Source organism: Podarcis tiliguerta, assembly GCF_965153285.1.
Source record: "Podarcis tiliguerta genome assembly, chromosome: 14".
Lineage (NCBI taxonomy): Eukaryota > Metazoa > Chordata > Lepidosauria > Squamata > Lacertidae > Podarcis > Podarcis tiliguerta.
Genome location: NC_139547.1, coordinates 5,244,975 through 5,270,970, shown reverse-complemented (window position 1 = coordinate 5,270,970; position 25,996 = coordinate 5,244,975). Strand labels below are relative to the sequence as shown.

Below are 25,996 nucleotides of genomic sequence, written 5' to 3'. Positions count from 1 at the left end.
GTAAGCGGTCCCTATTTATCTACTTGCACCCGAGAGTGCTTTCGAACTGCTAGGTTGGCAGGCGCTGGGACCGAACAGCGGGAGCGCACCCCGCCACGGGGATTCGAACCGCCGACCTTTCGATTTTAAGGGATAGTTTACATGTTTGGGAACAAAAATCATTTTGCTTCATTCAACAGTGCCTGTGAATCAGTATCAGAATAATCTTTATTTGCGTCAGCCACCAGCCATAGCAATAAAATAAGATACAATGTACAGAAGATAAAGGTAAAAACTTAACTACTGTATATAAAATACATTTTGGGGGTTTAGATCAATAATCAAATGACAGATCTTATTCTAGTTGTCCCCGCTAAAAACTTTTCAGTTTTTGCTGTCACCAGTTAATTTTGAACTGCCAAAAGAAAGGACACTGTAGCAATGGACAATAGTAGAGGGGTGATAACCTCACTCTTCAGTGCCTGTGGTGTTGGTCCTGGGCTGGGCAGGATAATCTCTCTAGAAAGTATCTCTGTAGCATTTGCTCGTATTTGGCAGCTGCAAGAAAACCTCAGTGCTTAGAACTAATTGCGCCCAGAACAATGGTTGCCTTACCTTCTGATGCTTGCATCAAAGATGAAAAAGTGCTGGGTTCTATCTTGGGCCTGGTGTGTAAAAAGGGTCCAAGCCCAACAGGCTTCCAGTCATAGACTGTCAAGCAGGCCCCACCATTTCTGCAATTAAATAATCATATTCCAAATGCTTCCAGGAAGTCTAGAACAGTGCAGCATTCCTGCTTAGCAGGAATTAGTGCAAAGGAGACCTCTTGCAAAAGGAAAGCTGCCTTGAATAGCTTCATTCATAGCAACCTATCTCCACATCTTGCATGGCTATCTACCCCCTTCTTTGAACCCAGTTACACAATAGGCTGCTGTGTGTTTTCTGTGTCAAAGAGACGCCTTCCAAAAACATGAGGACGAGCAACAATGAAAGGTTGAGTGGATGGGAAAGACAGAGCAAAAGTAGGGGACGGTCTGGTTACCCCCCTGTCCCTGCTCCACCTGCTTGATTCTGGTAAGCCAAGAGCCAGCGCTGCTCCCAGGCCAGAAGTGAGAGGGTGGTGCTTTGTTCTAAAGGTGAGGCAGGAGCAAAACTTGAGGAGGGTCTTCAGCAGAGGAACTTTTGCTCAGCTCCCATGAACATCATTTCCAGGCTGAGGCTTGGAAAGATGGAGCCATTTGAGATTTTCCACCTCGGAGAAATCAAGGGTTAACATTGCTCTCCTCCCCACACTTTTACTGAAACTTTGCAGAATCCCACACCACCTTTGCCCTGTTCCCTAATTATTATTATTATTATTATTATTAATTGCTGGCCTTTCACCCCAAGATCCCAGGGCATGCTACAACATTAAAGCACAATGTTCAAAACAGTTTATAATTATAACTTGCAATTACAAAAATGTGGTGTGATTTCTGCAGGCAAAGCACACGCTGTATCACTGAGCTATGACCCACCACCTCCATTGCCCCTACTCTCCCCCTCTTGGAGGCATTGAACTTTACATCATGAGATGGGCAGAAGCCCCTGTACCCTGTCAACGGGCACAGTCTGGAGATGGTGCCCTCATCACAAGGCCTGGTTTGCATTTCCTACAGGGCTTGACCCGGCTGGCCCTCTCTTTGAAGGCATGTCCCCAACAGACCGCTTATCCCCAGATGATGCAGACTTTGTCGATGCCATCCACACCTTCACCCAGCAGCAAATGGGCCTCAGCGTTGGCATCAAGCAGCCTGTTGCTCACTTTGACTTCTACCCCAATGGAGGGACTTTTCAGCCTGGATGCCACATCATGCATGTCTACAATCACATCGTGCAGTATGGAATTACAGGTAAGGAACATAAGAAATGTAAGAAGCGCCCGGCTGGATCGAGTTCATGGCACATCTCCCTCAGCATCCTATTCTCACAGAGGCCAACCAGGAAGAGAGAAGGAGGTGTGGTAATGTTGGGGCTCTGCAAGGTGAGGCCCACAAGTGTAACTGCCATCCCACACTTTCAGCACTCCTCCTCCCCACCCCATAATATACTGTTGCATCCCATACACACCTTTAGGCAAAATCTTCTCCCACAGGATCTGTGCATCTGATATTTCCACAGCTTTGAAGGAGATGATTGTTATAGTCTGGTGCAGTAAAACCAACAGTGAGTCTTGTGGCCCCTTGAAGGCTGACAGTTTTAATGTCGCTGAAGTTGTTGAAGAGCAGAGACCCCTTCATGCAAAATGTGCGAAAGAGCCCGCCCCCCTTTCTCTTGAGTGGAATGGATTGAATTCCAAAGTTTACAGGCAGATGTGCTTGGAACTGCGGGGAGGCCCAAGCAAGAGAACAGGATGGGTTGTCCTTAGTGCTTCTAAGCATCAGCTGAAAGAGCTTAAGGATCCCAGTAGCACTCCTGTCCCCAATTCCTATTGCCTGCTGTTCCCCTCACTCAGTCTCGTATGTCTTGCGGCCCACAAACAGAACACAGCCTGCCAACCAGCTGCCCCCCACCTTCCTGGATTCTTCTGCCTCTGCCATTAGAGCCCGGCATTTCCCAAGATGCAAAGAGAGGGAGAGGACTGCACTTCTGGCTGCTGCCACTTGCCTTGCTGCTGCCCTTCCCAAGCGGATGGGGTCTCAGGGAAGGTCTCCCTGCGGGCAAAAGTTCTGAGGTTCCTCAAGTAGCCTTTCCTCTTCATCAGTGCCAGATTTAGGGTGGTGCAGGTGGTTCCCTGAGGGGGTGCAAATTTCAGACAATCCATAGTTGATAGGATCCATTTGGGAATGCCAAATTTTGGCTTCGCACAGGGCGACATATCATAAATGATTGCTGAAATCAGGTCCTGTCTTCATCTTCCTTGCAGTCTGTCTCCTGGCTCTTCTGACGGAATGATTCAAGAGTAGCAGCGGGTGGTTTATTCTTGATTTCATCCCTGGGATGTAGATAGCTGGCTCTGTCCTTCAGATTGGTGCTGGTAGGAGGGGGCTTGTCAGAAGAGGGACATGGCAGCAGAGTGCTGGGGGAGAAGAGACCAGGTTGGGAGCAATTTCCATTCCCTGTGAACAAGAGATCGCGGAAGCGCTTGGTCCTGCTGCCCTGTTTTTGTGCAGGTCTGGCTCAGACCGTGAAGTGTGCGCACGAAAGGTCCGTCCACCTCTTCATCGACTCCCTGTGGCACAACAACCAGCATATCAAGGGCTACTGGTGCAAAGACATGCAGACCTTTGACAAGGGCCGGTGCCTCAGCTGCAGGGCAAAGAGGTGCAACATCCTGGGCTACCATATTCGGAAGGAGAGGGTCCCTGGCAGCCGGCAGCTGTTCCTGAAGACACGAGCCCAGGTGCCTTTCAAAGGTTGGTGTGAGCAGATGAGGAGGGAGCAAGAGATTGCAGCCATGTCTCCTGGGAAGCCAAGGCAGGCAACGTCTATCTGTGCTTACACAACATATGGGTTTAGGTGTGTCTCTGAGTGAGCATCATAGGCGTAGCCAGGATTGGGGGGGGGCTTTTGTTGTGGGGGCAGAACCTCAGTTAGCTAGCTTTGTATTTTAATTTAGGGGGAGCAGCTGCCCCTCCCCAACCCCCCAACCCCTTGGCTACTCCCATGGTGAGGGTGGAACCTGAGTTTGGCAGCCCTGATATGAAGAACCACCCCTTCCTGGGCCTCTGGCTGGAGACAGACTTGCCAGGTGTGCTATCTCAGGATGGAAAGGGGCAGGGATGGGGACAGGTTGAGAAAACCCCAGGGAGGATTGTCAGATCTGCAGGCTTCCATTACTCAGTGGTTCTGATGAATTTGACAAAAAACCGGCCATGCCAGTGTATTTGCCCAGAGAGGGCCACAAATGACCTCCTCCTTTGATGGCACTCCAGATTTTATTTGGAATTTGTCCGCAAACAGTCACTCACACTGGCATTGTTTTTGAAGTGCAAATAGGCAGCTGGAGAGTTTGGGCATTTTCAAGGTGAGATTGTGGCTTATTGTGGGAGATTAGCAGCAAAAGCTAAGAAACGCATATCCTTGCTAGTTAGTATGAGAAGGGGATAAGTCCACAGAGCTGTATTGCTGATAGGTGGGCCATAGAAATACAGTTGGTTGAGAGGGCTCTGGGTGACATCATTTCCCCTCCTCTCCTGGAGAGGAAGGAACATACAGTGCTGCCTGTTCCTTTCTCTCTCCCTTTGACTAGCCATGGATGCAGACATGCCTCTGTTTGCTCCAGCTTCAAGCAGATGCCTGAGGCTGGTTATATTGTAAATATAAAGATTTTGCCTGAATAGTTTTTACTGCTACTGTTGCTGTGAACCAACACATGATTATAAAGTAAGTAAGTTTTTAAACTTGCTTTACAAGTTGCTGCCTGGTTCTTAGTTAAGTGGGGTAAGGAAGGGGGAGCCAGCTTGCTTCATAGCTGGACCTGTCCAAAAGAAGGCTTCATAGCCTAATTCCTATGCTTTTAATTTTGCTGTCAATGATGGGATTTTGAAACTCTGTTCAACCCACACATGTGGGTGCCTGGGGAGATAAATTGCAATTAATATATCCTCTCCTACCCATTAAAACCAATCCCACACTTATTGTCTCTCCCATGGGTGGGGGATAGGGTGTATTCCCTGCCCCCCCCCGCCCTCCTGCCTCTTAACCGCTCGACTGCTTTCCAAACTGAGGCTTACAAAACTCTGTGACTCCCAAGCAGAACACAGCCTACTAGTCATGCAAGTCTTTTCTTCAACAACATGGTTGGTTATTAGATAAATTCTATCCAACATTTTACTCAAAGTACTTGTAAAGGGGAACAACAACATATAGTTGTCCAATCCACAATAAAAGCAGGTAAGTATTTAAATTACTTTTTTGAAAAACAGGCTACTAATTGCCAGTGAACATTATTTTCAATAACAACCTCGTGCTAAAGAGACGGAGTAGAGTCAACCCGTCCCAAACGGTAATTCTAAATTCTGAACTATGAAAGGCTTGACTTTGTTACAGAAGACGCTCAGCAGCCAGGCTTGCGTTTTCACCCAAAAGAGCAGCTTCCACCATTGCTGTGCCCCTGCTGAAGATAAGGAGAGCCTGATGGAACAGGCCAGTATCCCATCTAGTCCAGCATCTTCTCCTCACAGTGGCCACCCAGATGTTTGTGGGAAACCAGTAAGCAAGACCTGAGCGCAGGAGTCACTCCCCCCTCCTGTGGTTTCCAGCTACTGACGTTCAAAACCAATTGCTTCCTCTGACTGGAGGCAAAGCATAACCATCATGGCTAGTAGCCATCAATAACCATAAATTTGTCTACTTTAAAGCCATCCAAGTTGGTGGCCATTGATGTTTCCCATGGGAGTGAACTCCACACTTTAACTCTGCACTGCATGAAGAAGTACTTCCACTGAAAAGTCCCTTCTGCCTGGTGTCAGGGCCCAGCTGGGCTGAACTGAGCAAAGGAGGAGACACAAAGCAATGCTCAATCCGCAGATCTGAAAGGTCAGAGAGGAGCATGAGCGAGGTGGACATTCCTGGGCTTGCAACAATGGCAGCAGAAATAATTTCTGGTTCTAATCAATCATGCTAGTTTGCATTTACAGTGGTACCTTGGGTTACATACACTTCAGGTTACAGAAATAGTACCTCCGGTTAACAACTTTGCTTCAGGATGAGAATAGAAATCATGCAGCAGTGGCGCAGCAGCAGCAGGAGGAGGCCCCATTAACTAAAGTGGTGCTTCGGGTTAAGAACAGTTTCAGGTTAAGAACAGACCTCCAGAACGAATTAAGTTCTTAACCCAAGGTACCACTGTACATGGCATTTCAGACTGTTCCAAGTATTCCTAAACATCATCATCGGAATTTATATACCGCCCTATACCCAGGAGTCTCAAGATATAAAACCACAAAATCAAAGATATAAAATCAAGATCTAAAACCACAAAATACCTAATAAAAATAAAAACAACAACCCTATAGTCCCTCTCCCCCCCCCTTAAAAACACATTTTAAAAGGGCATAGGATGTAAATCGGATCAACCAAAGGCCTGGTTAAAAAGGAATGTTTTTGCCTGGCGCTTAAAGGTGTATAATGAAGGCTCCAGGCAAACCTCCCTGGGGAGAACATTCCACAGCCGGGAGCCACTGCAGAGAAGGCCTGTTCTCGCGTTGCCACCCTCCAGACCTCTTGAGGAGGTGGCACATGAAGAGGGGCCTCAGAAGATAATCTCAGGGTCCAGGTAGGTTCATATGGAAAGAGGCGGTCCTTGAGGTATTGCAGTCCTGAGCCATTTTAAGGCTTTATAGATCAAAACCAGCACTTTGAATTGGGCCTGGAAACTGATTGGTAGCCAGTGCAATCAGACCAGGATCGGTGTAATACTCTCAAACCGCCTTGCTCCGGTGAGCAACCTGGCTGTTGAATTCTGCACCAGCTGAATTCTGCCATCTTCAGAGGCAGCCCTACGTATAACACATTGCGGTAATCTAACATTGACGTTACCAGAGCATAGACAACAGTTGTTAGGCTATCCCTGTCCAGATAGGGGCGTAGCTGGGCCACCAGCCAAAGCTGATAGAAGGCACTCTGAGCCACTGAGGCAACCTGAGCCTTAAGTGACAGCAAAGGATCCAGAAGTACCCCCAAGCTATGAACCTGCTCCTTCAGAGGAAGTGTAACTCCATCAAGAGCAGGCGATCTCCCAGCCATCTGGTCTTGCGAACCACCCACTAACAGTGCCTCAGTTTTATCTGATTGAGCTTCAGTTTGCTGGCTCTCATCCAGTCCATTACCCAGGCAAGACACTGGTCCAGCACTTCCACTGCCTCACCTGCAGATGTAAAGGAGAAATGATCTTGGTCATCCTTGCATCATCCATGTAAGCTGGGTCAAAATTATTATCCCCAGGTTGCACCCTGAAGTTAAAAGCTAGCAAGTTGCCAAAGGTTTCCTGAACTAACGAACGAAAGACGTGACATTCGAATGCAGTGTGACTTCATGACTCACAGCTCAGACCTGGCCGGGGAGGGAGTGGTGGAAAGGAGACCCTCCCCTGAGGCCCAGCACTGTTCTTCCCCCACTCGGCATCCACCCCTGAGATCTGCTTGCTGGGGCTGGGGCTGCCGCCATTGAAATAAGACATTTTGAGAATGTCAAGTTATCCGAAAGGTCAAGGCATGGAACAAGAGCAGCCTTTCATCGTAGGCAACGGAGAACAACAGTGCAGCTATTATTCCTGGGCCTGTCAAATGATCTGGTATGACTTTCCTCAAAACGCTGCAGCGATCATGTGAGAATGCCCAATAGGAACAACAAAACCACACGCCAGAACATGGATGCATTTTGCAAATGATTAAAGCAATCATTAAAGGCTGAATCCAATGAGGAGTTCCCCTTGCCCTGGAAACAAGAGCATCACGGTCAATGCTGGCTTCCGGGTTTCATTTGGGGGGGGGGGAATCTTTGGAAAAGACATTCTGAATGCCCCCCTTTTCTCAGTGAGCTTACCCACTTGCTACCATTGTTGCCGGCTACTGCAGTTGCTCCTCAGCCCCATCTTTGTTACCTCCTGTGTCTTCAAACCAGCCAGTGCCACCGAAGGCCAACACGTTGTGGAAAGTTGCATTAGATGAAGCAAACAAACGGAATTATTTTATGGGAGAACCACTGCATTTCATTTTATATCATTTTATGGATCTGAATTTTGAGCTAAGGATTCAAACACCAAGTTGCATTTGCAGTGGGACAGGGGTGGGAAACCTTTGTGGCCCAGCAGGCCAGATTTTATCTCCTCTCACACCATAGGCCAACTATGACAGGTGGGTGGCCCCAGCCCCAGCTGCTAAGCATCTGACATCATGATGGACATCAGGCAACTGATAGTTCGGCAGTCCTACCCACTGGTCAAAGTTGGTCGGAGGGGTGAGAGGAGGGGTGTCTGCATTGTCAGCACATTCCCCACAGGAAACTCACTGGTGAAGCAGCACCAGCAGAATTAAACCCTGCCCTCCCCCATCTGATGAGAGGTGGTTTGGGGGAAATGGCCTTGCGGATCCCCTAGCAGGCCAAGTTTGCCCCTGGAGTAGGGAGAAAGAAGACAGCCAGAGAGTACCTGTAAAGGCAGGAGCATATTTTCAGCCAGTGATTTCCTCCTTTCCACAGTTCATCACTATCAGTTCAAGTTCCGTTTCATCAACGAATTCAAAGAGAGGCAAATAGATCCAACATTCACAATCTCACTGACAGGCAGCAAAGACAACGTTGAAAACCTCTCCATCACTTTGTGAGTACTGGGTAATATTGTTGCTGTTGTTTTTATCATTTTTTATTAAATTTCTATACCGCCTTCATCCAAGGATCACAGGACAGTTGCAATATAAAAATGCAAAAATATATAACATTGTAACAAACAATAACAATAACAGCCTACCCTACAGTTTAAAAGGCCATAGATTGTTTAATTAGCCAAATTAAATGCTGAATTATAAGCCAAATTAACACCGAGTGTGCTCCTTTACTATGCCGGGTATAGAATCTATCTTTGAAACCAATGTGTGTGTATCAGCTCAGAGAGGAGCATGGGCGGTACCAAATATTTTTGTGTAAAATAGGGGTGGGGAGCCTTCAGCCCACATGCCACATCTGGCCAGCCAAGGATTCAAATTTGGCCCACAAGGACATTAATCCTAAACCAAACCCATCTCACAGCTGACATCATGTGTAGGGCAGGTAGAGACACTGCTGCCGCTACAGTTGGGAGCTTTAAAAGTGCACTGGAAAAGAAAACCAAGAAAAGCAGGCAGCTTCAGTTTGCCCGCCAGTCAGCTGATGCTTTTTGCCAGCACTCGCTTCCTTCTGGATTGCTGCATGTCTCACCTCCCCCACATTAAGCAGCTCATCCCTGCTTCCTTGCTTATCTGCCTGGCTGCCGACAACAGCCTTACACTTTTATGTATATAGGAAGATAATATGGATCAACAGAGCTATGTGCATTTTTGGTCTCTCATTGGGAGCACAGCTTTAAGGGCAATCACAATGAGCTCCTGGACATCCAAACTGACCACCATGTTTGCTATCCTTTATAACACATATTCCTCACATGGTCTCCATTTTCGGGGGGCGGGGCAGCTGGATAGTTATTGACTTACTGATTCTATTTTGTATTGACTCTGTAAATTGATTTTGTTTATATTATGTTATGTATTGAAGTGGTGTATCAGTGAAGTTCATTTGATATATCGCAAGCTTAATTTGGTGGGAAAGAGACCCAAGGATAAACGAATGTGTGAAAGGTGCATTGGTGTCACACATGCATTTTGGATGAATTACTTGTCCATTGATTTCAATGGGTCTGTGCCTTGTATGATGCTTGGATTTTTGCTTTCTCCCTCTCCAACTCTCCCTTAAGAGTTGAAGGCATTACAGGGAATAAAACATACACTTTTCTTGTCCCTCTGGAAATTGATATTGGTGAGCTGATGATGATCAAGTTGAAGTGGGAAGGGATTGCAATTTGGGAAAACATCTGGAACACTGTTCAAACAATCATCCCATGGGGAAAGGGCGACCGCCGACTGGGACTCATCATGGAGACGATACGAGTCAAGGCAGGCGAAACTCAACAGAAGTAAGTGTCATGGGACAAAGTGGGATGACTACTTACAGCCCTGTTGGGGTTTGGGCCATTTGAGCCAAGCTGGTGCCCTCTAGATGACTCCAATCAACATCTTTGCTGGCTGGGGCTGATGAAAGCTAGGGGCACCAGATAGGCAAAGGCTGCATTAGAGGATGACCACAGCCAATTCCAGTACTGCTTGCCTTCTGCAACTGATGTCTGGAGCAGGGCTAGGGCACTTGTGGGGCTCCAGTCATTGCTGGACAACCTCTCCCATCACCTTTAAACACTGGGCATGCTAGCTGGAGAACTTCATGTCCCTCACCCTTGCTCCAAGGGACAAGCTGCCCTTCCTCTTTGGCCCAACGGCAATGTCTGCATTTGCACTAGGATGGATTTTGCCCCACCACCACAAAAAACAAACACAGAGAGATTATTAAGACCCTGAATCCCGCATTACATCATAATACACATGTGTTCCAATTTGAGGACAATATAGAGACAGTCCCACAGGAAAGAGGAGACCCCCATGGTTAAGTGGCTGTGTTTTTTTGGCAGGAAGGTCAGGTTGGAAAGCATTTCCAGTTCTAAAAAGGAGCAGATCGCAGGGGAAAGAAGTCTTTTTCATCTGAGGCCTTGGAAAGTTGCTACTAGAGTAGACAGACAATAGTAAGACACAGGAAACTGCCTCATACGGCGCCTCTGGCCACTGTCCCCTCTTCCTCAGCACTGCCTTCTTCCTGGCTATGGCTCCCTAGGGTCTCAGACCACAGTCCATCTAGCAAAGCAGAGCGAGATCCCAGGACCTTCTGCATGCAAAACATATGCTCTATCACAGAGCTGTGGCAGAAGTGACCAATAACATGACTTGGTTTAAGACAGATTCTCTATGTGGACTTCCTTGCCAAAGGACGTCCACCTGATCATCAGCCTTGCAGTGCTGCACCAGGCAATGAAACTGCTTTTGTTCTAAAGGCTGTTGCAGCTGTTATGATGATTGGCTTTCCTTGCTAATCATCCATGTGCCCTGCTGTGTAATGATGAACTGACGGCTGTCATTGGTCTTTGAGCTTCCAGTCTAGTATTTTATGATGCCATTTGTAGAGTGTACATTTAAACACTACACGTCCTCTTGGAGATATGACTATTACAATTAAATAAACAAGTAATATTTTGTTTCTCTCTCTTCTCTCTCCCACCCCAATCTTCTGCATAGAATGACATTCTGTTCTCAAAGCCTTGACGATTTACACCTCTATCCAGGTCAGGAGAAAATGTTTGTTAGATGTGAAGTAAGCTCCCAGCGGCTCAGGTGAAGATACAAATAAGCAACAACCTGGAAAAACTGGCATTGCTCTTCAATCACTTTCAAGCTGTACCTTTGCTTTGGGTTTTTATTTCTTAACATCTATAATTTTTATGTATATATCATGGCTGGGCAGGGTGGGGTGGGGTCATAGAAAACCCTGCTGGATCCCAAAGTTCAATTGTTTACATTTATCCTGAATGTTGACTAAAGTGTGAAAACAACTAAATCAGCTGTTAAGTAGGCCAGAATATGCATATTTTATAGATGGTTAGACAGTATGGATTTTTCATTCTCAACTCACTCAATAAAGGGACATACCATTTTACAAAAAAAGTTTTCGGGTCCAATCTGGTTAGGAAATTTAAACAGCACGTCGAGATCTCAAAATGAGCAAGAATCGCTTGAGGTTTATAGACTCATTAAGATTAAACCTTAATGTGCATCCCTATTTTTAAAAGTCTGGGCATTTTTATGTTTTGAGTCAACAGCTTAGGCTATGGACTTAGTTCAACATTTGCCAGCCCTCCTGTGCTGGCTGGGGCTGATGGATTTGGAATTCAAAACATCTGGAGGGGGCCAGGGGTTGGTGAAAGCTGATTTAGTTCATAACGCTACACCTGAAGATGACCATGTCATGACAGTATACAGTCCAGGGGGACATTTGTGTCCTGTGCAAACTTCATTGAAATGCTGGGGCACTATAAAAAAGCATTGCAGTGGTACCTCGTGTTACGTACCGTCCCCCTTACAAATGCTTTGGGTTACGCGCTCCGCTAACCCAATATGCTCCTTGTTGCGAACTTTGCCTTGAGATGTGAGCGGAAGTCAGACTCCGGCGGCGCAGCGGGAGGCGCCAGTAGCGAAAGCACACCTCATGTTACAAGCGGTTTCCAGTTATGAACAGACCTCCGGAACAGATTAAGTTTGTAACCGGAGGTACCACTGTACTGTAGAAAAGACTTACATAGCTGGTGATTTTGAAAGTACACTTGCATAACCCCTCCTGCACTCATATAACACCCATTCAACAATTATTATTATTTATTGAATTTATATACCGCCCTATACCCGTAGGTCTCAATGAAATGGTAGAAGGCACCTTCGGAATTTGGATTCCCTTTGCTAGGAGAGCTGGTCCAAGACTGTTCAGTGCTTCTAGCGAAGGGCATTATCTGACTGGATTGGTAGCTGAATCTTCCACTCCACCCAAGGGCAGCAAGCAGGCCACATGCCTCTCCATCTTGCTGCCGCCTCCTGCCTCCTGCCAAATGGGTCAAGCCCAGCTAGACAGCTCTGCAGGGAAAAATACTGCCCATTTGCTTCCCTTAAGAGGGAAAGCCAGTCCTGTTAGCCATACAAGCATTAGTAAAATTAAGGCTTATGGCTCAAGCTTAACATTGGTGTGAAAATGAAGTCTTGATTTTGTGCCCATAATGTGTTTTGGGATTATAGCCTATAATTCTAACACACTTTATGAGCACAAGATCAAGGTTAAATTTCATACCAGCTAAATGAAAAGCAATCATTCATTGGAATCACATGTTTGGGTGTGTGTTTAGTATGGCATGAACATATATTCCCACTTTGACCAGCATCTGCAGTAGAACAAACCACCTTCTCAACCCCATCAGCATTAAGAGCTAAGGGCAGTCTTCTGCAAGGCTATGGAAGCTTCAAATGACCAAGCTAAAGTGATACCATAGTTTTTGCTCTATAAGACTCACTTTTTCCCTCCTAAAAAGTAAGGGGAAATGTGTGTGCGTCTTATGGAGCGAATGCAGGCTGCGCAGCTATCCCAGAAGCCAGAACAGCAAGAGGGATCGCTGCTTTCACTGCGCAGCGATCCCTCTTGCTGTTCTGGCTTCTGAGATTCAGAATATTTTTTTCTTGTTTTTCTCCTCCAAAAACTAGGTGCGTCTTGTGGTCTGGTGCGTCTTATAGAGTGAAAAATACGGTAATTGCAACCACCCCATGAGCATGTGGCTAGTATAAAGGCCAGCCCAAGACGTTTTGTTCTCTGAGGCAACAGAGATAGCAGCCTCCCCATTCCACATACAAAAGCCAAACACCATTGATGGGACAGAACCCTCCACTGCATCTGACAGCAGCAGGCTTGCTTAGGGGGCGCTGGGCAGGGCATGACAATTGCAGCTCTGCCTGCTCTCCTCCCTGCAGCATCTGCTGCCTCACTCTGTGTTATAGGAGGGCCAGCCCTGGCTAGCATGGTCATCTGAAGCCATTTTCAAATTTGTTAGGGTCCCCAAATGAAACATTGGTCTGAACACATTGGCTATACTTGTTGAAACCTTGCTTTTCAACTATGTGAACCAGAAAATCAAGTTCTGCAAACTGTGGGTTTGATCCTGACTTAGCCATACATTCGGAAATTAATGGGGCAAGTTAGCCACAGCTACTGAATGCCTGGATCCAGCCCTAGAATCCTAAACATATACATGCTCTGCAAACGTTCAGGTAAACGTGTGTTTAAGACTTTAGCTTAAGGATTTTCACAACAACTTGGAAAAGGCATTACAGCTGAGCAGTTATGTTTCTGTGTAGGGCTCCAGGACTCATCACCTTTTAACTGGAGATACTAAAGATTGAACCAGGGACTGTTTGAAGGCAAAACAGTTGCCCTACACCAAGCTACAACCCTTAGTGCAGGTGACTGAAGCATCAGGGATGGGCTGCCGCTCTTTTGCCACTAGGGGCTCGTCCACACTTCTGCTTGTCCCATGCCTGGGTTCGAGTGGTTTTCCCCTCACCCCACTCCTTTCTCAGAGAAAATCTGTTCTTTGGCTCTAAATCAGACCAAACATCAATATGGAAAAAAACTGAATTGCTGTTTGCTCTGATTGAATGCTAAGAAAGAGTTTTCTCCAGGGCAAAGCAGTGATGGGTGCACGAGTCCCTAGTCTAGCCTTTATGGACCTTTTCAACCCTGCCCCTTTTTTCCTAAGATTCAGGAGTGGAAGTGGAATGCATTTTTTAAGCTCAAGTAAATTAAGCAATGGTTTCCATGTCTTAAATTGCCATTTGTCATCCATATCTTTGCAAACATCTTTTGAAAACAAGCTGGACATTTTCCAATTGCACTGCCAAAAGAGTTAGGTTCTACTGAGAATTAGGCCCTTCAATGGGCATGAGTAACTTAAGTCCATTTGTTTCAATGGGTCTACTTTGACCAGAACTTCCTGGAATACAATCCTTTGTTTCCCACATAATAGGGAGTGTTATCCACAAAAGAAGTCCACCAGAATGACAGTGCTTGGAGATAGGGAAAACATGCTAGCACGCCTATTACTCAGCCACCTTAAACAGAAACGTGCACAGTAAAATTAGTTGCATCCAAAGTGCTACTTTAAAGGGACGCAGGTGGTGCTGTGGCCTAGGGCTTGCCGATCAGAAGGTTGGCGGTTCGAAACCCCACGACGAGGTGAGCTCGCGTTGCTCGGTCCCAGCTCCTGCCAACCTAACAGTTCAAAAGCATGCCAAAAAGTGCAAGTAGATAAATAGGTACCGCTCCGGCGGGAAGGTGAACGGCGTTCCCGTGCGCTGCTCTGGTTTTGGTGTTCCGTTGCGCCAGAAGTGGCTTAGTCATGCTGGCCACATGACCTGGAAAAACTGTCTGTGGACAAACGCCGGCTCCCTCGGCCTGTAAAGTGAGATGAGCGCCACAACCCCAGAGTCGTCTGCGACTGGAATTAACTGTCAGGGGTCCTTTACCTTTACAAAGTGCTACTTTAGGTGCTCCAAGTAGTATTTTTGGTTGTTTCTCTTGGCCTTTGAGATTGTATCCCTCTGTGTCATATCTGAAAGTACAACTCCAATTCAATATCTGTTTGCCATATAAAATGAAGCGGTCAATATTTAAAACAAAGGTCAAAGCCTCACACCATTCAAGTGCCCAGAACTAATTGCTCTGATCATTATCAGTTTACTTGTGCAGTCTACCCACCAATGCAAAGTGTTGCACTAATAAGAAATAAAAGCACACTAGCAAAAAAGTGGAACTAGTGGTGCATGAATTTTGGTAAACAGATTAGAATGTAACTCTCCTTCAGATTTTGCAGTGCTGAACTTTGTGGTATAGTTCTCTACTTAAGTGTTCCAGAACATGTTAACAAATGCTTATTTAAGATAGAATACATTTGGAAATAACACTGAAATAAAGCATTTAAATACACATTTTAAAACAAAATTTGCTTGTGGGCTTGAGAAAATTCACAGAATGATGCAGAAATGAGGCAGAATGTACTTAAAAACGTATGTAGAATTGACATTGATCAGAAATAGGCCAATCCATCCCTAAAAAAACACACACATACACGCATGCACACGAGCCTCTAACCCACAAACACGTTTCAATAAAGCACAAATATTTTGATAATCACACCATAGTACTGTACTGAGATAAAGTTTTACAGGCCTGGAGGAAGAATCTGCAGATACAGCAGCAGTATGATTTGGGGCATGTTTAACTGAGACCCCCCTTTTTGAGCCACACCAATAAAATGAGATCTACTAAGAAGCACAGCCTGCTTCTGGCAGTGAAATGTAGGAAGGCACATCAGAATCAACTGCCCTTCAATTCTGAGAAAGAGCTCAACTTCCAGGGTGATTTCATCAGGTCTATTTATTAATGCATTTCAAGTTTTAAAAAAAACCTTACATTTGTTTGCACAATACTTTATTTTATTTTTGCAACTTTTTAGTAAAAATTTCCAAAGTGAACCAAAAAAAAAAAAAAAAAAAGGATACTGTATAAAACACAGTGGACATTAAACTGACAGTAGTATTAGATTGCAATTTGCCTTGATAATCTTGTTTTAATTTACCACACCTTAACTTGTAGTGGAGAGTTCAGTGCACTTTTCTCTTTGCAGAAAACATGAAACTTAGACCCAAAATAAAACAGGGTAGCCAGCTCTCTGCCAGGCACCCTAGCCACAGGAGAACATTACAAGCAAAGAATTTACATGTTCCAAGATCTACCACACTCAAGAAGTTACTATGAACTCTTGCAGAACAAAAGTCACCATTTTAGAAATGCAAACCTAGCTTCCAGCCTTTGCACAGTCTGAAGAACAGAACAAGAACAGAACCACCCCAAAATGTATTTTAAAATGGTTTAAAAGCAACTACAGATTTCTAACTAGTTAAGATCCTTCAGAATTATTTATAGTCTATTGGTCTGGGGGGGTTTCATGTACAAAATTTGTCTCTAAACCATGTACAAAAAAGCTGTATTTTGAAAAAAGTCACCACATACTGTACAAGTTTTACAAGGAAGAGATTTCATTATATTCTTTTAACATTTTTGGCCTTGCTGGCTTGCTTCACATTATGAGAATGTGTGTGTAAACTGTATACTCTTGGAAAACAAAACAAAACCCTGGCCAACCCCTTAATAAAATTTGCTTCCCAAGCAAAGCCAGAAATATTTTTACAGCCATTTGTTCCCTAATTAGCTTGGTGCTTTTGGAAAAACAGAAGCAGTGTATCACAAGCTTGAATAATGCCCTCTTCCATTTCCTGCATAGCAGTTAAGCATATTATGACATTGCTTTTGTTTCTACTTTGTTTTAAAATGCCAATTATTTACACTCATAATAAAAACTTTGGGCCATTGTGCTGTTGAGCTTCCGGACTCCTTTAAGCGCCTTTTGTGGACATTCCCCAGCCTACACAATTAAAACACAACTACAGCAGACTCTGCGGCAGTTACTTTTGTTTTAGTGGTTATCCTTAAGAACAGTATCATGCTGAAGAATTACCAAAATACTTAAACAAAAAAATTAAACAACTTTTCATCTCTCCCATATCTGTCAGAACTGGGAACCTAATTACCACATATTAAGACTATCAGAGCATATCAAAGAAAGTCAGTTGCAATCTTCTGAGGAAAAATAGAACACACTTGTCTTTCTACCAAAGCATGAAAAAAGGAAGTCGATCATTTAACAGGCAAATATTTTTTCTTCCTTTTTTTGGAAAATACTTATGCTGAGCTCTCAGAAATCATATATTTTACATAAAAATTAATGATGGGAACATTCTGGCATGTGCTATCCCCAGGACAGCAACGGCACAATGCGAGAGAGAAAGCACAATCCAGAGGGAACGTCTCCTCCACAAGCCCCCTTTGGATCAGAGCAGAGATTCGTTCATTTCAGTGGGGCTTGTGCAGGATGAGCAATCTGGGTTTTCCATCCAGAGTGAATGTTAGCAGTAATTCTGACCATAATATAGATACATTTAAAAAAGGATCCGATCCAATTCACAATTCCTGCATAAAGCATTACAGAATCCAGACTTTTATACACCTTCAACCTCTGTTATCCTGAGTATGTCAATTAAACAGTAATTTCTTCATTAAGAGCGTAAAAGGTTTATAATACAAAGAAACATCCATATTGCAATTCTCTTGTTTTACAATTGCACACAGAAGTACAGGTGTACATGAGAAATACAATGTCTGCATATAACATTTTATGTACATTGGCAAAGTAATGTCTCCAATGTCTAGCTTCCTAGCCTCAACAGTTGAAAAATATATGCTTTAATTCATGTGAAGAGGAGTTTCACAAGAGCCATGTTTGCCTCCAAGTGAAGAAAAGGCAACAACGAAGAGAACAGGGAGGAGAAGGTTGAAATCATGGTGCTGAAGACGGTTAAAAATCTGCTTCAAGATCAGCCGCTTCTCTTTTTGGGCAGGGAAATGCGAGCATCGAACATCTCCACATCTTGCCTTTTTTTCTTTCTTCTGCTTTTTAGTTGAAAGTTAGACCAGGGACAATGACTTAATATAGGTTTTCTTTGGAGTGAAATTTTCCCACTGTAGGCACTAGGAAGAACCAAGGCAAAAAACAGCACTTAACGTCTCATGTGTCCCATCTGATAACTCTCCCGGGGCCTCTGGCGTGGAGGAGGCTGAGCTGTTTGGGGCGGTCTCCTTCGCTTCAAAGTGCCTACAGAAAAAAGCATAGTTTTAAAAAACATATTGCCTGTTTAGAGACCAGTCAAAACCTAAGGCTTAATGTGCCAAATGCAAATATGCAAGGCCTTTGATTGCCTATCTAAGGTAAGAACAAAGATGCCAAACACAGAGTACTCAAGATCAGTTCTCCCTCTTCCTGCAAAACATCGGGTGGGGGTGGGGTACATTAAACAAAGGAAAAGCAGTACAAAACAGTGGTTGAGACGACCATTTTATGCAACTGCAAAGGCCTGTCAGTGTAAAGTAAGTTGCCACGTGAAGCCTGAAAGGCAAAATGCCTGCTCAGTTTCTGCTGGTGGAGTGCTCCCAGCATGGGACTGGTGGTGACACAAAAAGTCTGATCTCTAGGCTGAGGCCAGTCAGGCCCCTGCAACACAGAGGACAACAGCTCTCCTCTGGATGTTCTCAGTGACTGGGCTGAAATACAACAGCTCAGGCGGTCCTTAAAGCATCCTGAGTTTTGTTTAGAGTTTTGTATATCTGCACAAGAACCTTGAACTTGGTAGCACATGGGCAACCAGTACAGAAGTTTTAGCAGAGGTGTCACATGCTGCCAGCTTTCTGCCCTCATCAGTAGTCTAGCTGCTGCATTCTGTCCTATGTGAACAAGGCCCACACAGAGCACATTGCAGTAATCCATTCTCAATGTTACCAACACATGGGCATCAGATACAGCTGTTGCACCAGACTAAATAGGTAACAGCCACCTAGGTCATTTGGACCTCCAATAACAAACATATGCTACATACCTACTCCTTTAGAGGCAGTACAAGCCCATTAGTGTGAAGGAGTTAAGGATACCACCCATTATACTAAGTCCACAAAGATTTGACAGCTGAAGGGACAACTGACTTTTAAGCCTCTGAGCGTCCAATAGGGCAGCACCTCCTCATAGGTTTTCCTCTTCTATATACAAGAGCATTTTGAGGCAAACACAGCACTGTCCTTTCATAGTGCAACTACTACAAGGTGCCAGCGACATTTTCCATTATACAGAAGAGGTTATACAGAATTTACAGAAGTCACAACATGAAGGTGCTTACCTGGGAGAGGTTTAGGTGGTGGCAGCTTTGGGTTGCTGCTTGGGGTATGAACACTGCATATCTTAATGAAACCGGCCATAAACATGATCAGCGCAATCCCCATAAGCAGGACAGCCCACCAGTATATCTGAAATTTTGTGACAGAACACAAAAGACTTTTTAGGATAGATGTGCATGTACAACCTTACTGCATCTTAAAATCAGTGCAAAGCCATAACTTTATTCCTCAAATGCCACCAGAGGCCTCTATGAATGAGATTCTAGGACCCCTGAGAGCCCCCATGGAGCTGGGGAGAGGCCCATGGATCCCAGCCTTAGCTGCTGGCTCCTCAGCTGCAGCCCACCTGCCTTACTCTATGATCCACCAGAAGTGGGTGCTAGTGGTGGCAGCAGAGGGCATGCAGACCCCAGGATGCAAGCAGGGTAGGTGGCTTGTTTTGACTATAACAAGTAAAGCTGAACGAAGCAGCATTGTTGATGGCCTGTCAACCACCTTTTATAAAAGCGTACCTGGGAGTGGTTTAGATGGTTATAAAAGCAGTTACAGCACTAAAGGAAAAATCAAATGAGTAAAGTTCTCAGGAGGGAGGCAAATGAATGCAGAAACCAGTTCAACTACCCAAACCTGGACAGGTCATCTGCTTTCTCAGGACAGGCACTTGCCCTCCTCACACCTCCCCCACCCCAGCTCTAGAAACAAGGCTGAAGTTGGATGATTCACAAATTGCAAAGCAAAAGCCATTTAACCATTAGCAAATCTAATTATTGTGTTGAAGTTTCTCCACTACATTTTCTGGCTTTAATTCAATTTGAATTTGCAGGTTAAAATCAAGTCATCCATATATTAATGCAACCATTTTCCAAAAAAGTAAAAACTAACTTGAGTCTAGAAAAGTGAATTTTCCCAGGACTGATATAGAGAATAAAAGGTTAAGCTCCATCTTGGAAACTGCCCAAACTCCATAGGAAAAACTAGAAAATACCGCACTAATATAATTACTAGTGAGTTGTGACAATGACAGCTGCATTTTGCTGGGGGGAGGAGCATTTGAGAGAGAAAAAGACAGAACACAGGACAAGAGCAGGAAAAACAAATAAGAGACCAGGGACATCTGACTTTTTATATATTATGGAAGTGAATCTCCTGTGGGCAGACAGGGTGGGAATTGGGGTGGGGAAACAGGTCCCGCTCTCTGTCCTGTAATCTGTGTCACAAAGGGCAAACATCATATGCAAATCTCCTGGGAGCAGAGGGCTGGCCACAGGTGCTATTCTGACCTGGCATTTGGGAACTATGTTAATCATTTTGGCTAAGTGATACATCAGTGATGAAAGGAGGCAGAGTCCTTCTTTCCATGCCCAGGTACACAGTACATATTTGCATGGCAAAATATTTAAACCTTAGCCCCAAGTTGCATGTTAGAGCTAACAATGTGCCCTGTACCTGAAAATGCTGAAAATAAAACTGGAACAGGACATTTTATTGAATTTTTAAAAAACAGTGACCAAACATAAAATTTGTTAAGAGAAGAAAAGATGGGTACTGCACCAGCAGTTAGATTGGCCAGATTCTGAGTAAGGTGGCAAAAGGAAGCTGAAATGGCTGCACTTTTGGCAGTGAATAAAGAACCATTTACAACTGATGCATATACAGCAGCTATAGATTCTGAAATCAGAGGGCACCAAAGAATCCTACCAACCACCATTTACTGCACACAAAACTGAGAGCTGCTAAGGAAGAGCTGACTGCACGACTGTCTCCCATGAGGTCTCATTAGAAGTAGTACAGATATGGAGGCTGACTGGTCACCAGACGAAACAGAACGTGTCTGACAATCACAATTCAGCAGGAATAAAGGAATGCAGTGGCATCCAGGCCTGAACAAGCCACCAAGCATGGTAAGACAATGGCAGAGCTTCTCTAATGTAATGAGGTGAGAATCAGCCCCCCAAGAGACCAAATTTAAAGGACATGGGCATGGGCTTAGCTGGGGGGGGTGCAGCCGCCCCTCAGTTAAACCTCAGTTAAAAATACTTAACTGAGGTTCTGCCTCCTTCAACAAAAGCCTGCCCCCCTTAACAAAAATCCTTGCTACGCCCATGGACACAGGCAATGGTCACTGTTTGGAAAATGTGCTAGGTCAAAAACACATTACTGCAATAAACCTAGTTACTGAGTGTGTGTTACATACAGTGGTACCTCGGGTTACATACGCTTCAGGTTACATACGCTTCGGGTTACAAACTCCACTAACCCAGAAATAGTGCTTCAGGTTAAGAACTTTGCTTCAGGATAAGAACAGAAATTGGGCTCCGGCGGCGCAACAGCAGCAGGAGGCCCCATTAGCTAAAGTGGTGCTTCAGGTTCAGAACAGTTTCAGGTTAAGAACAGACCTCCAGAACGAATTAAGTACTTAACCCGAGGTACCACTGTATATGAAAATTTCTTATCTGGCAATTCCCATTCTTTTCCATTCCTAAACAACCCTGAAAATGTTTCATTATAATGTAACATTTCCTGTTCTCCTGGTGAATAAAGGGAAAATGTGAAATGAAACACAGTAATATCCAGAGGAAGAACTGTGAGAGAGACACTGAGATGGCCAGCAGGTAATGGCTTTTCCCTCCAGTCCTAGGAGATTTTATAGGAGAGCTGTTTCCAAACTCTGAGGAGAGACTCTGTTTCCATCAGAGGGTGGCTGGTTTCACCAGTGTTGCCCCATGTCTGGCCTGAAGAACCATCAGAAGGGAGTTGTTATGCACATGTGTATTTCAATGCGCTGAACAGAGTGAAAGAATATGATTCATGGGGGTGCAGTATGAATTTAACAGAGCTTAGTGTATTTTTGGCTGCTTTTTTGTTCATGTTGTTAAAACTGTTTTATAGATTATAAATGCTGTGTTGATTTGTTAATCATATGACTTTTGCTTTAATTACAGTGCAGCTTGTTTTTCAGTTGCTGTTTTGTTAATAGTGTTTTATAGATTGTAATTGTTATATTGATGATTTTTTAGTTATTTCATTTGATTCATGCTGTATTTGTGATGTTCTATTATGCTCTACCATGTTACTATTATTTATTGTTTGCAAGCTGCTTTGGGATTCATTTGAATGAAAAGCAGCATAGAAATATAAAAATCAAAATCTATTTTTCCTGGCACTTAGCCAATACAGATGCACACAAATCAGTGAAGCTGCACCAGTGCCTGCCTATCAGATCTTTATCTCACCCTTCCTCTAAGGAGCACAGGGTTATGCAGGTTCCCTCATGACAACCCCCACTGTTCTAAGACTAATCATGCCTTGCCTAAGGTCACCTAGTAAGCTTCATGGCCAAGCAAGAATCTAAGCCAGCTCTTCCTGGACCAAGTCCAATGTTCTAGCCACATAGCACACTGTCTTCTAAAGCCTGGAAAGTGCACAACAGCCTTTTTCACCTTTTTGTCATACCCAAAGCTGGCAACAAGCTTTATCCATTTGTGTCTAAATATATCTATCTAAATATATCTATCTATTTGTGTCTTAATAAATATAATAATAATATAATATAATATATAATATAATATAATATAATATAATAATATAATATAATAGGGGAACCTTTGGTTCTCCAGATGTAGCTGAACTACATATATGTCCCAGCTGAACTACATATATGTCCCATCAGCCCCAGCAATCATGGCCGATGTTACACATAAGCAAATTCTGAAAACTAGAAATTACAAGAGCTCACAAGTAGAGCTTCTAGCAATTCTTAATGGCTTTTCGTCATCCTCCCACCCCACTTTATTCAACAGTGTACTACTACTCTGCTTCATTAGAAAAAGGATACAACATTCTTAAAGCAGAAACTGTACGACTGCAGGAGAATTTTACCATTATCCATATATTGGGGGGGGGGGGCGCGGACCTGACTCCTAGTGGTGCAGCAATAAAACTGCTAGCATGCTACCCTTTGGGTAACTATTTACATATCAGCAAAGCAGATGCTACAATGAACTACTACAAATGAACTACTGCTCTTGTAAAAGCACTACTCATCAAGGTAGCATTGTAGAATTGTGGCAATCAAAGGGGTGTTTTTTGGAGGTGGGAATTAATTCAAATTCAAAACAACTGACAATGGCAAGCTTTACCACAGTTCACAACATAGTATTAGAGATTTCTTATGTTTAAAAACTTACAACGATCCATTCTGCAATGTTTTCATACAGCTCTGGATTAAAAATGGCCTTCTTTAACCTGGCTAAGGGGCCGTCAGCATCTACCAATCGACACCTCATGAACACATCACAGTAACCTTTAAAATCATTGCAGGGTGACCCAGGCTGCAGGGTAATAGTTTTGTGATCGAAGAAGTTCTTCCATTTAGCAGATCCTGTACTTGCACAGGAGTCTGGAAGCACTGGATAAAGCAAAAAACATTTTAAGAACAGATGTTATTTTTAGGAAGAGCAATACAACTAAATGCATCACAAGCAACAGCCTGCCCACAATTACATGTGTATTGAAAGAATGTAAGAGGTACAGGACAGCAATCATTGCTTAAATCAGGGGTAGGAAATTGACCCATGGGTCATTTTGACAGGTGGGTGGGGTCACACAACTGCTAATCACTTGTTGTATCATGATTCTTCCTTTGCCGCCCCACTTCAAATTCAAGCCAGGATTGCAAAGCAAGAAATCTGTGGCTATGCTCCAAGAGTGGGTTGCCATTTCTCATCATATCATGGGTTAAGATCTTGCTGCCTTTTACAAAGAGCAGGAAGAGGCTTATTTGTTATCTCAGTGCTAAGCACCACAGCATTAAAGACAAGATATAAGCTTATCAGTACAAGTACTGATGCACTTAGCACTAAGATCTGAGATCCCTTGTCATCACTTACTGCCAAGATAACAGATCTTTACGCCTGAAATCACAGGTCACTGGGTAACTGATAGATGGATACAGTTTGCCCGAAAGGCCTCATGGGTCAAATTCAGAGGTCTGGCGAGCTTAATTAGGCTGGTGGGCTGGAGGTTCCTCCTGTCCTTAGGTTAAATGAATAGTCTTCATGAGATTGAAGTGTTACAACCAGGACTGAGCTACGGCATTTTGGTGGTTGAAAGAGAAAAGGGAGGAACACCATTTGAACTAGTAGAATAGCACACAGTGCACTGGGATGGTTTCTCACATGAGTAATTTCATTTCCTGCTGCAAGGGAGCAGAGATTTTTAAAATAAAGCTTGTGCACAAAATAAGCCAAGCTTGAACCCTGACAGGATGGAGGTATTGTCGGTGAGGGGCTTCCATGTCAGAGATGTTGGTCAATTGCCTGTTCAGTTCACAGTCTGGGGATGCATCTGGATCCCACTCCGTCCCAGGGAGCCTCAGTGGCTAGAAGTGCTTTTACCAGGATCTCTCAATGGATTGTGTCCTCACACTTGGCTGTCCTTAAAAAGGTAAAGGTACCCCTGCCCGTACGGGCCAGTCTTGACAGACTCTAGGGTTGTGTGCCCATCTCACTTAAGAGGCCAGGGGCCAGCGCTGCCCACAGACACTTCCGGGTCACGTGGCCAGCGTGACAAGCTGCATCTGGCGAGCCAGCGCAGCACACGGAACGCCGTTTACCTTCCCGCTGGTAAGCGGTCCCTATTTATCTACTTGCACCCGGGGGTGCTTTCGAACTGCTAGGTTGGCAGGCGCTGGGACCGAACGACGGGAGCACACCCCGCCGCGGGGATTCGAACTGCCGACCATGTGATCGGCAAGTCCTAGGTGCTGAGGTTTTACCCACAGCGCCACCCGCGTCCTTAATGGCACACAAGATCCACGTTTTGAGGTAATCATCTTTCTTCATGGTAAGGTTCTCTGAATAACTCAAGAGTTCTGCAAACTTTTCCTCAGCTTCAGTTTTACTGAATAAAAGTATCTGAAATTCGTGTGTCAAAATCCAAGCTTACACTATTTATGTTTTAATGTGAAGAGAACTTACTTTTCTCCATGCAACATACATGGCATAATTCTTTATCATCCTTTGCATCTGTACTGGCACATGTACATTCTTCTAAGCCATACTTCTCACAGATAGAACCAGCACATTGCTAGAGAAGAAAAGATACAATTATTTTCCATACATGCTTTACATTCCAAAAAACTTAAGGTTCATCATTTGTATAGGAAGAACCACCACCACCATATTTTGTGAACTTTTTTCGGTACAGAGAGTAATATCTTTACCACTCTGGAAATAATAAAACTGGATGCATCAGCTGGTGGCACTTGATATAGACTGGGCAGAATACAAGGCCTGACAATGCAAAGCTTCAGAATGCCATTTCCTAAACACTAAGAAAATTAACAGGTTCTCCACTTGTTACCCAATAAAGGAAATGCTTTATTCCAGCAGGGGGAAATATACAATCATCCTGGGCCAGCAGCATGTAGGCTGAAAATGATTCCTTAGCTTTTCTGTACCATCTCTAGAAGACTTACTCCATTTATGCAAACTTGTGTATTTCTGTTGCAGTCCGTCAAGTTAGGCTTTGGTGCAGATGTTGGACAGAAAGAAGTGTTGCCATTACACCTCCCTTCTTCCGCACACTCCGAATCATTTCGGCACTTTGCTCCAAATACCCTGAATGTACAAGATGGTGTGCAACAGGGACCTTGACTGGGGCTGTAAAAGAGGGGGAAATACTCAGTTGTCACTTCTTAACAGGTACCTCCTGTCACCTTATTCAGCCCACACATACCCTTTTGTTATTCAGCTGGAAGGATTAACTTTAGCCTTTGTTCTGCAGCCCATCACCAATATAGATCAAAACTTTAACCTAGCTCTTAAAAAGGTGCCTCCGATCACTCTTTAATCCCTATGACTGTGGGTATAACAGGGTTGTTTAATGTCTCATTGATACGTTTTTAGCTGAATTCAAAAGCTTAAATCAGTAGTAAAAAGAACAAGGCACTGAAAAGAACATGTGGGTCCCCCTTCCACCTGTAACACACTCAGCCCTACTTGTGGCACTTCCTTGAGTTTCAAATAATTTA

The 25,996-nt window shown here is 44.3% G+C and overlaps 2 protein-coding genes across 2 annotated transcripts in view; one reads left to right on the top strand and one right to left on the bottom strand.

Moving 5' to 3' along the window:
- LIPC (lipase C, hepatic type) overlaps positions 1-11,255 on the top strand; it is a 47,001-nt gene extending 35,746 nt beyond the window's left edge. The window contains exons 5-9 of the mRNA XM_083413121.1: positions 1,638-1,871; positions 3,132-3,374; positions 8,161-8,281; positions 9,407-9,625; positions 10,830-11,255. Coding sequence (XP_083269247.1) covers positions 1,638-1,871; positions 3,132-3,374; positions 8,161-8,281; positions 9,407-9,625; positions 10,830-10,929 — 917 coding nt within the window. The 3' untranslated portion in view covers positions 10,930-11,255. The remainder of the gene's footprint in view (positions 1-1,637; positions 1,872-3,131; positions 3,375-8,160; positions 8,282-9,406; positions 9,626-10,829) is intronic.
- A 4,285-nt stretch (positions 11,256-15,540) lies between these two features.
- The window catches only part of ADAM10 (ADAM metallopeptidase domain 10), a 46,820-nt gene continuing 36,364 nt past the window's right edge, over positions 15,541-25,996 (bottom strand). Inside the window, exons 12-16 of the mRNA XM_083413034.1 lie at positions 25,442-25,625; positions 24,942-25,050; positions 23,151-23,371; positions 18,966-19,092; positions 15,541-17,893 (exon numbers count right to left, since the gene is read on the bottom strand). Coding sequence (XP_083269160.1) covers positions 17,799-17,893; positions 18,966-19,092; positions 23,151-23,371; positions 24,942-25,050; positions 25,442-25,625 — 736 coding nt within the window. The 3' untranslated portion in view covers positions 15,541-17,798. The remainder of the gene's footprint in view (positions 17,894-18,965; positions 19,093-23,150; positions 23,372-24,941; positions 25,051-25,441; positions 25,626-25,996) is intronic.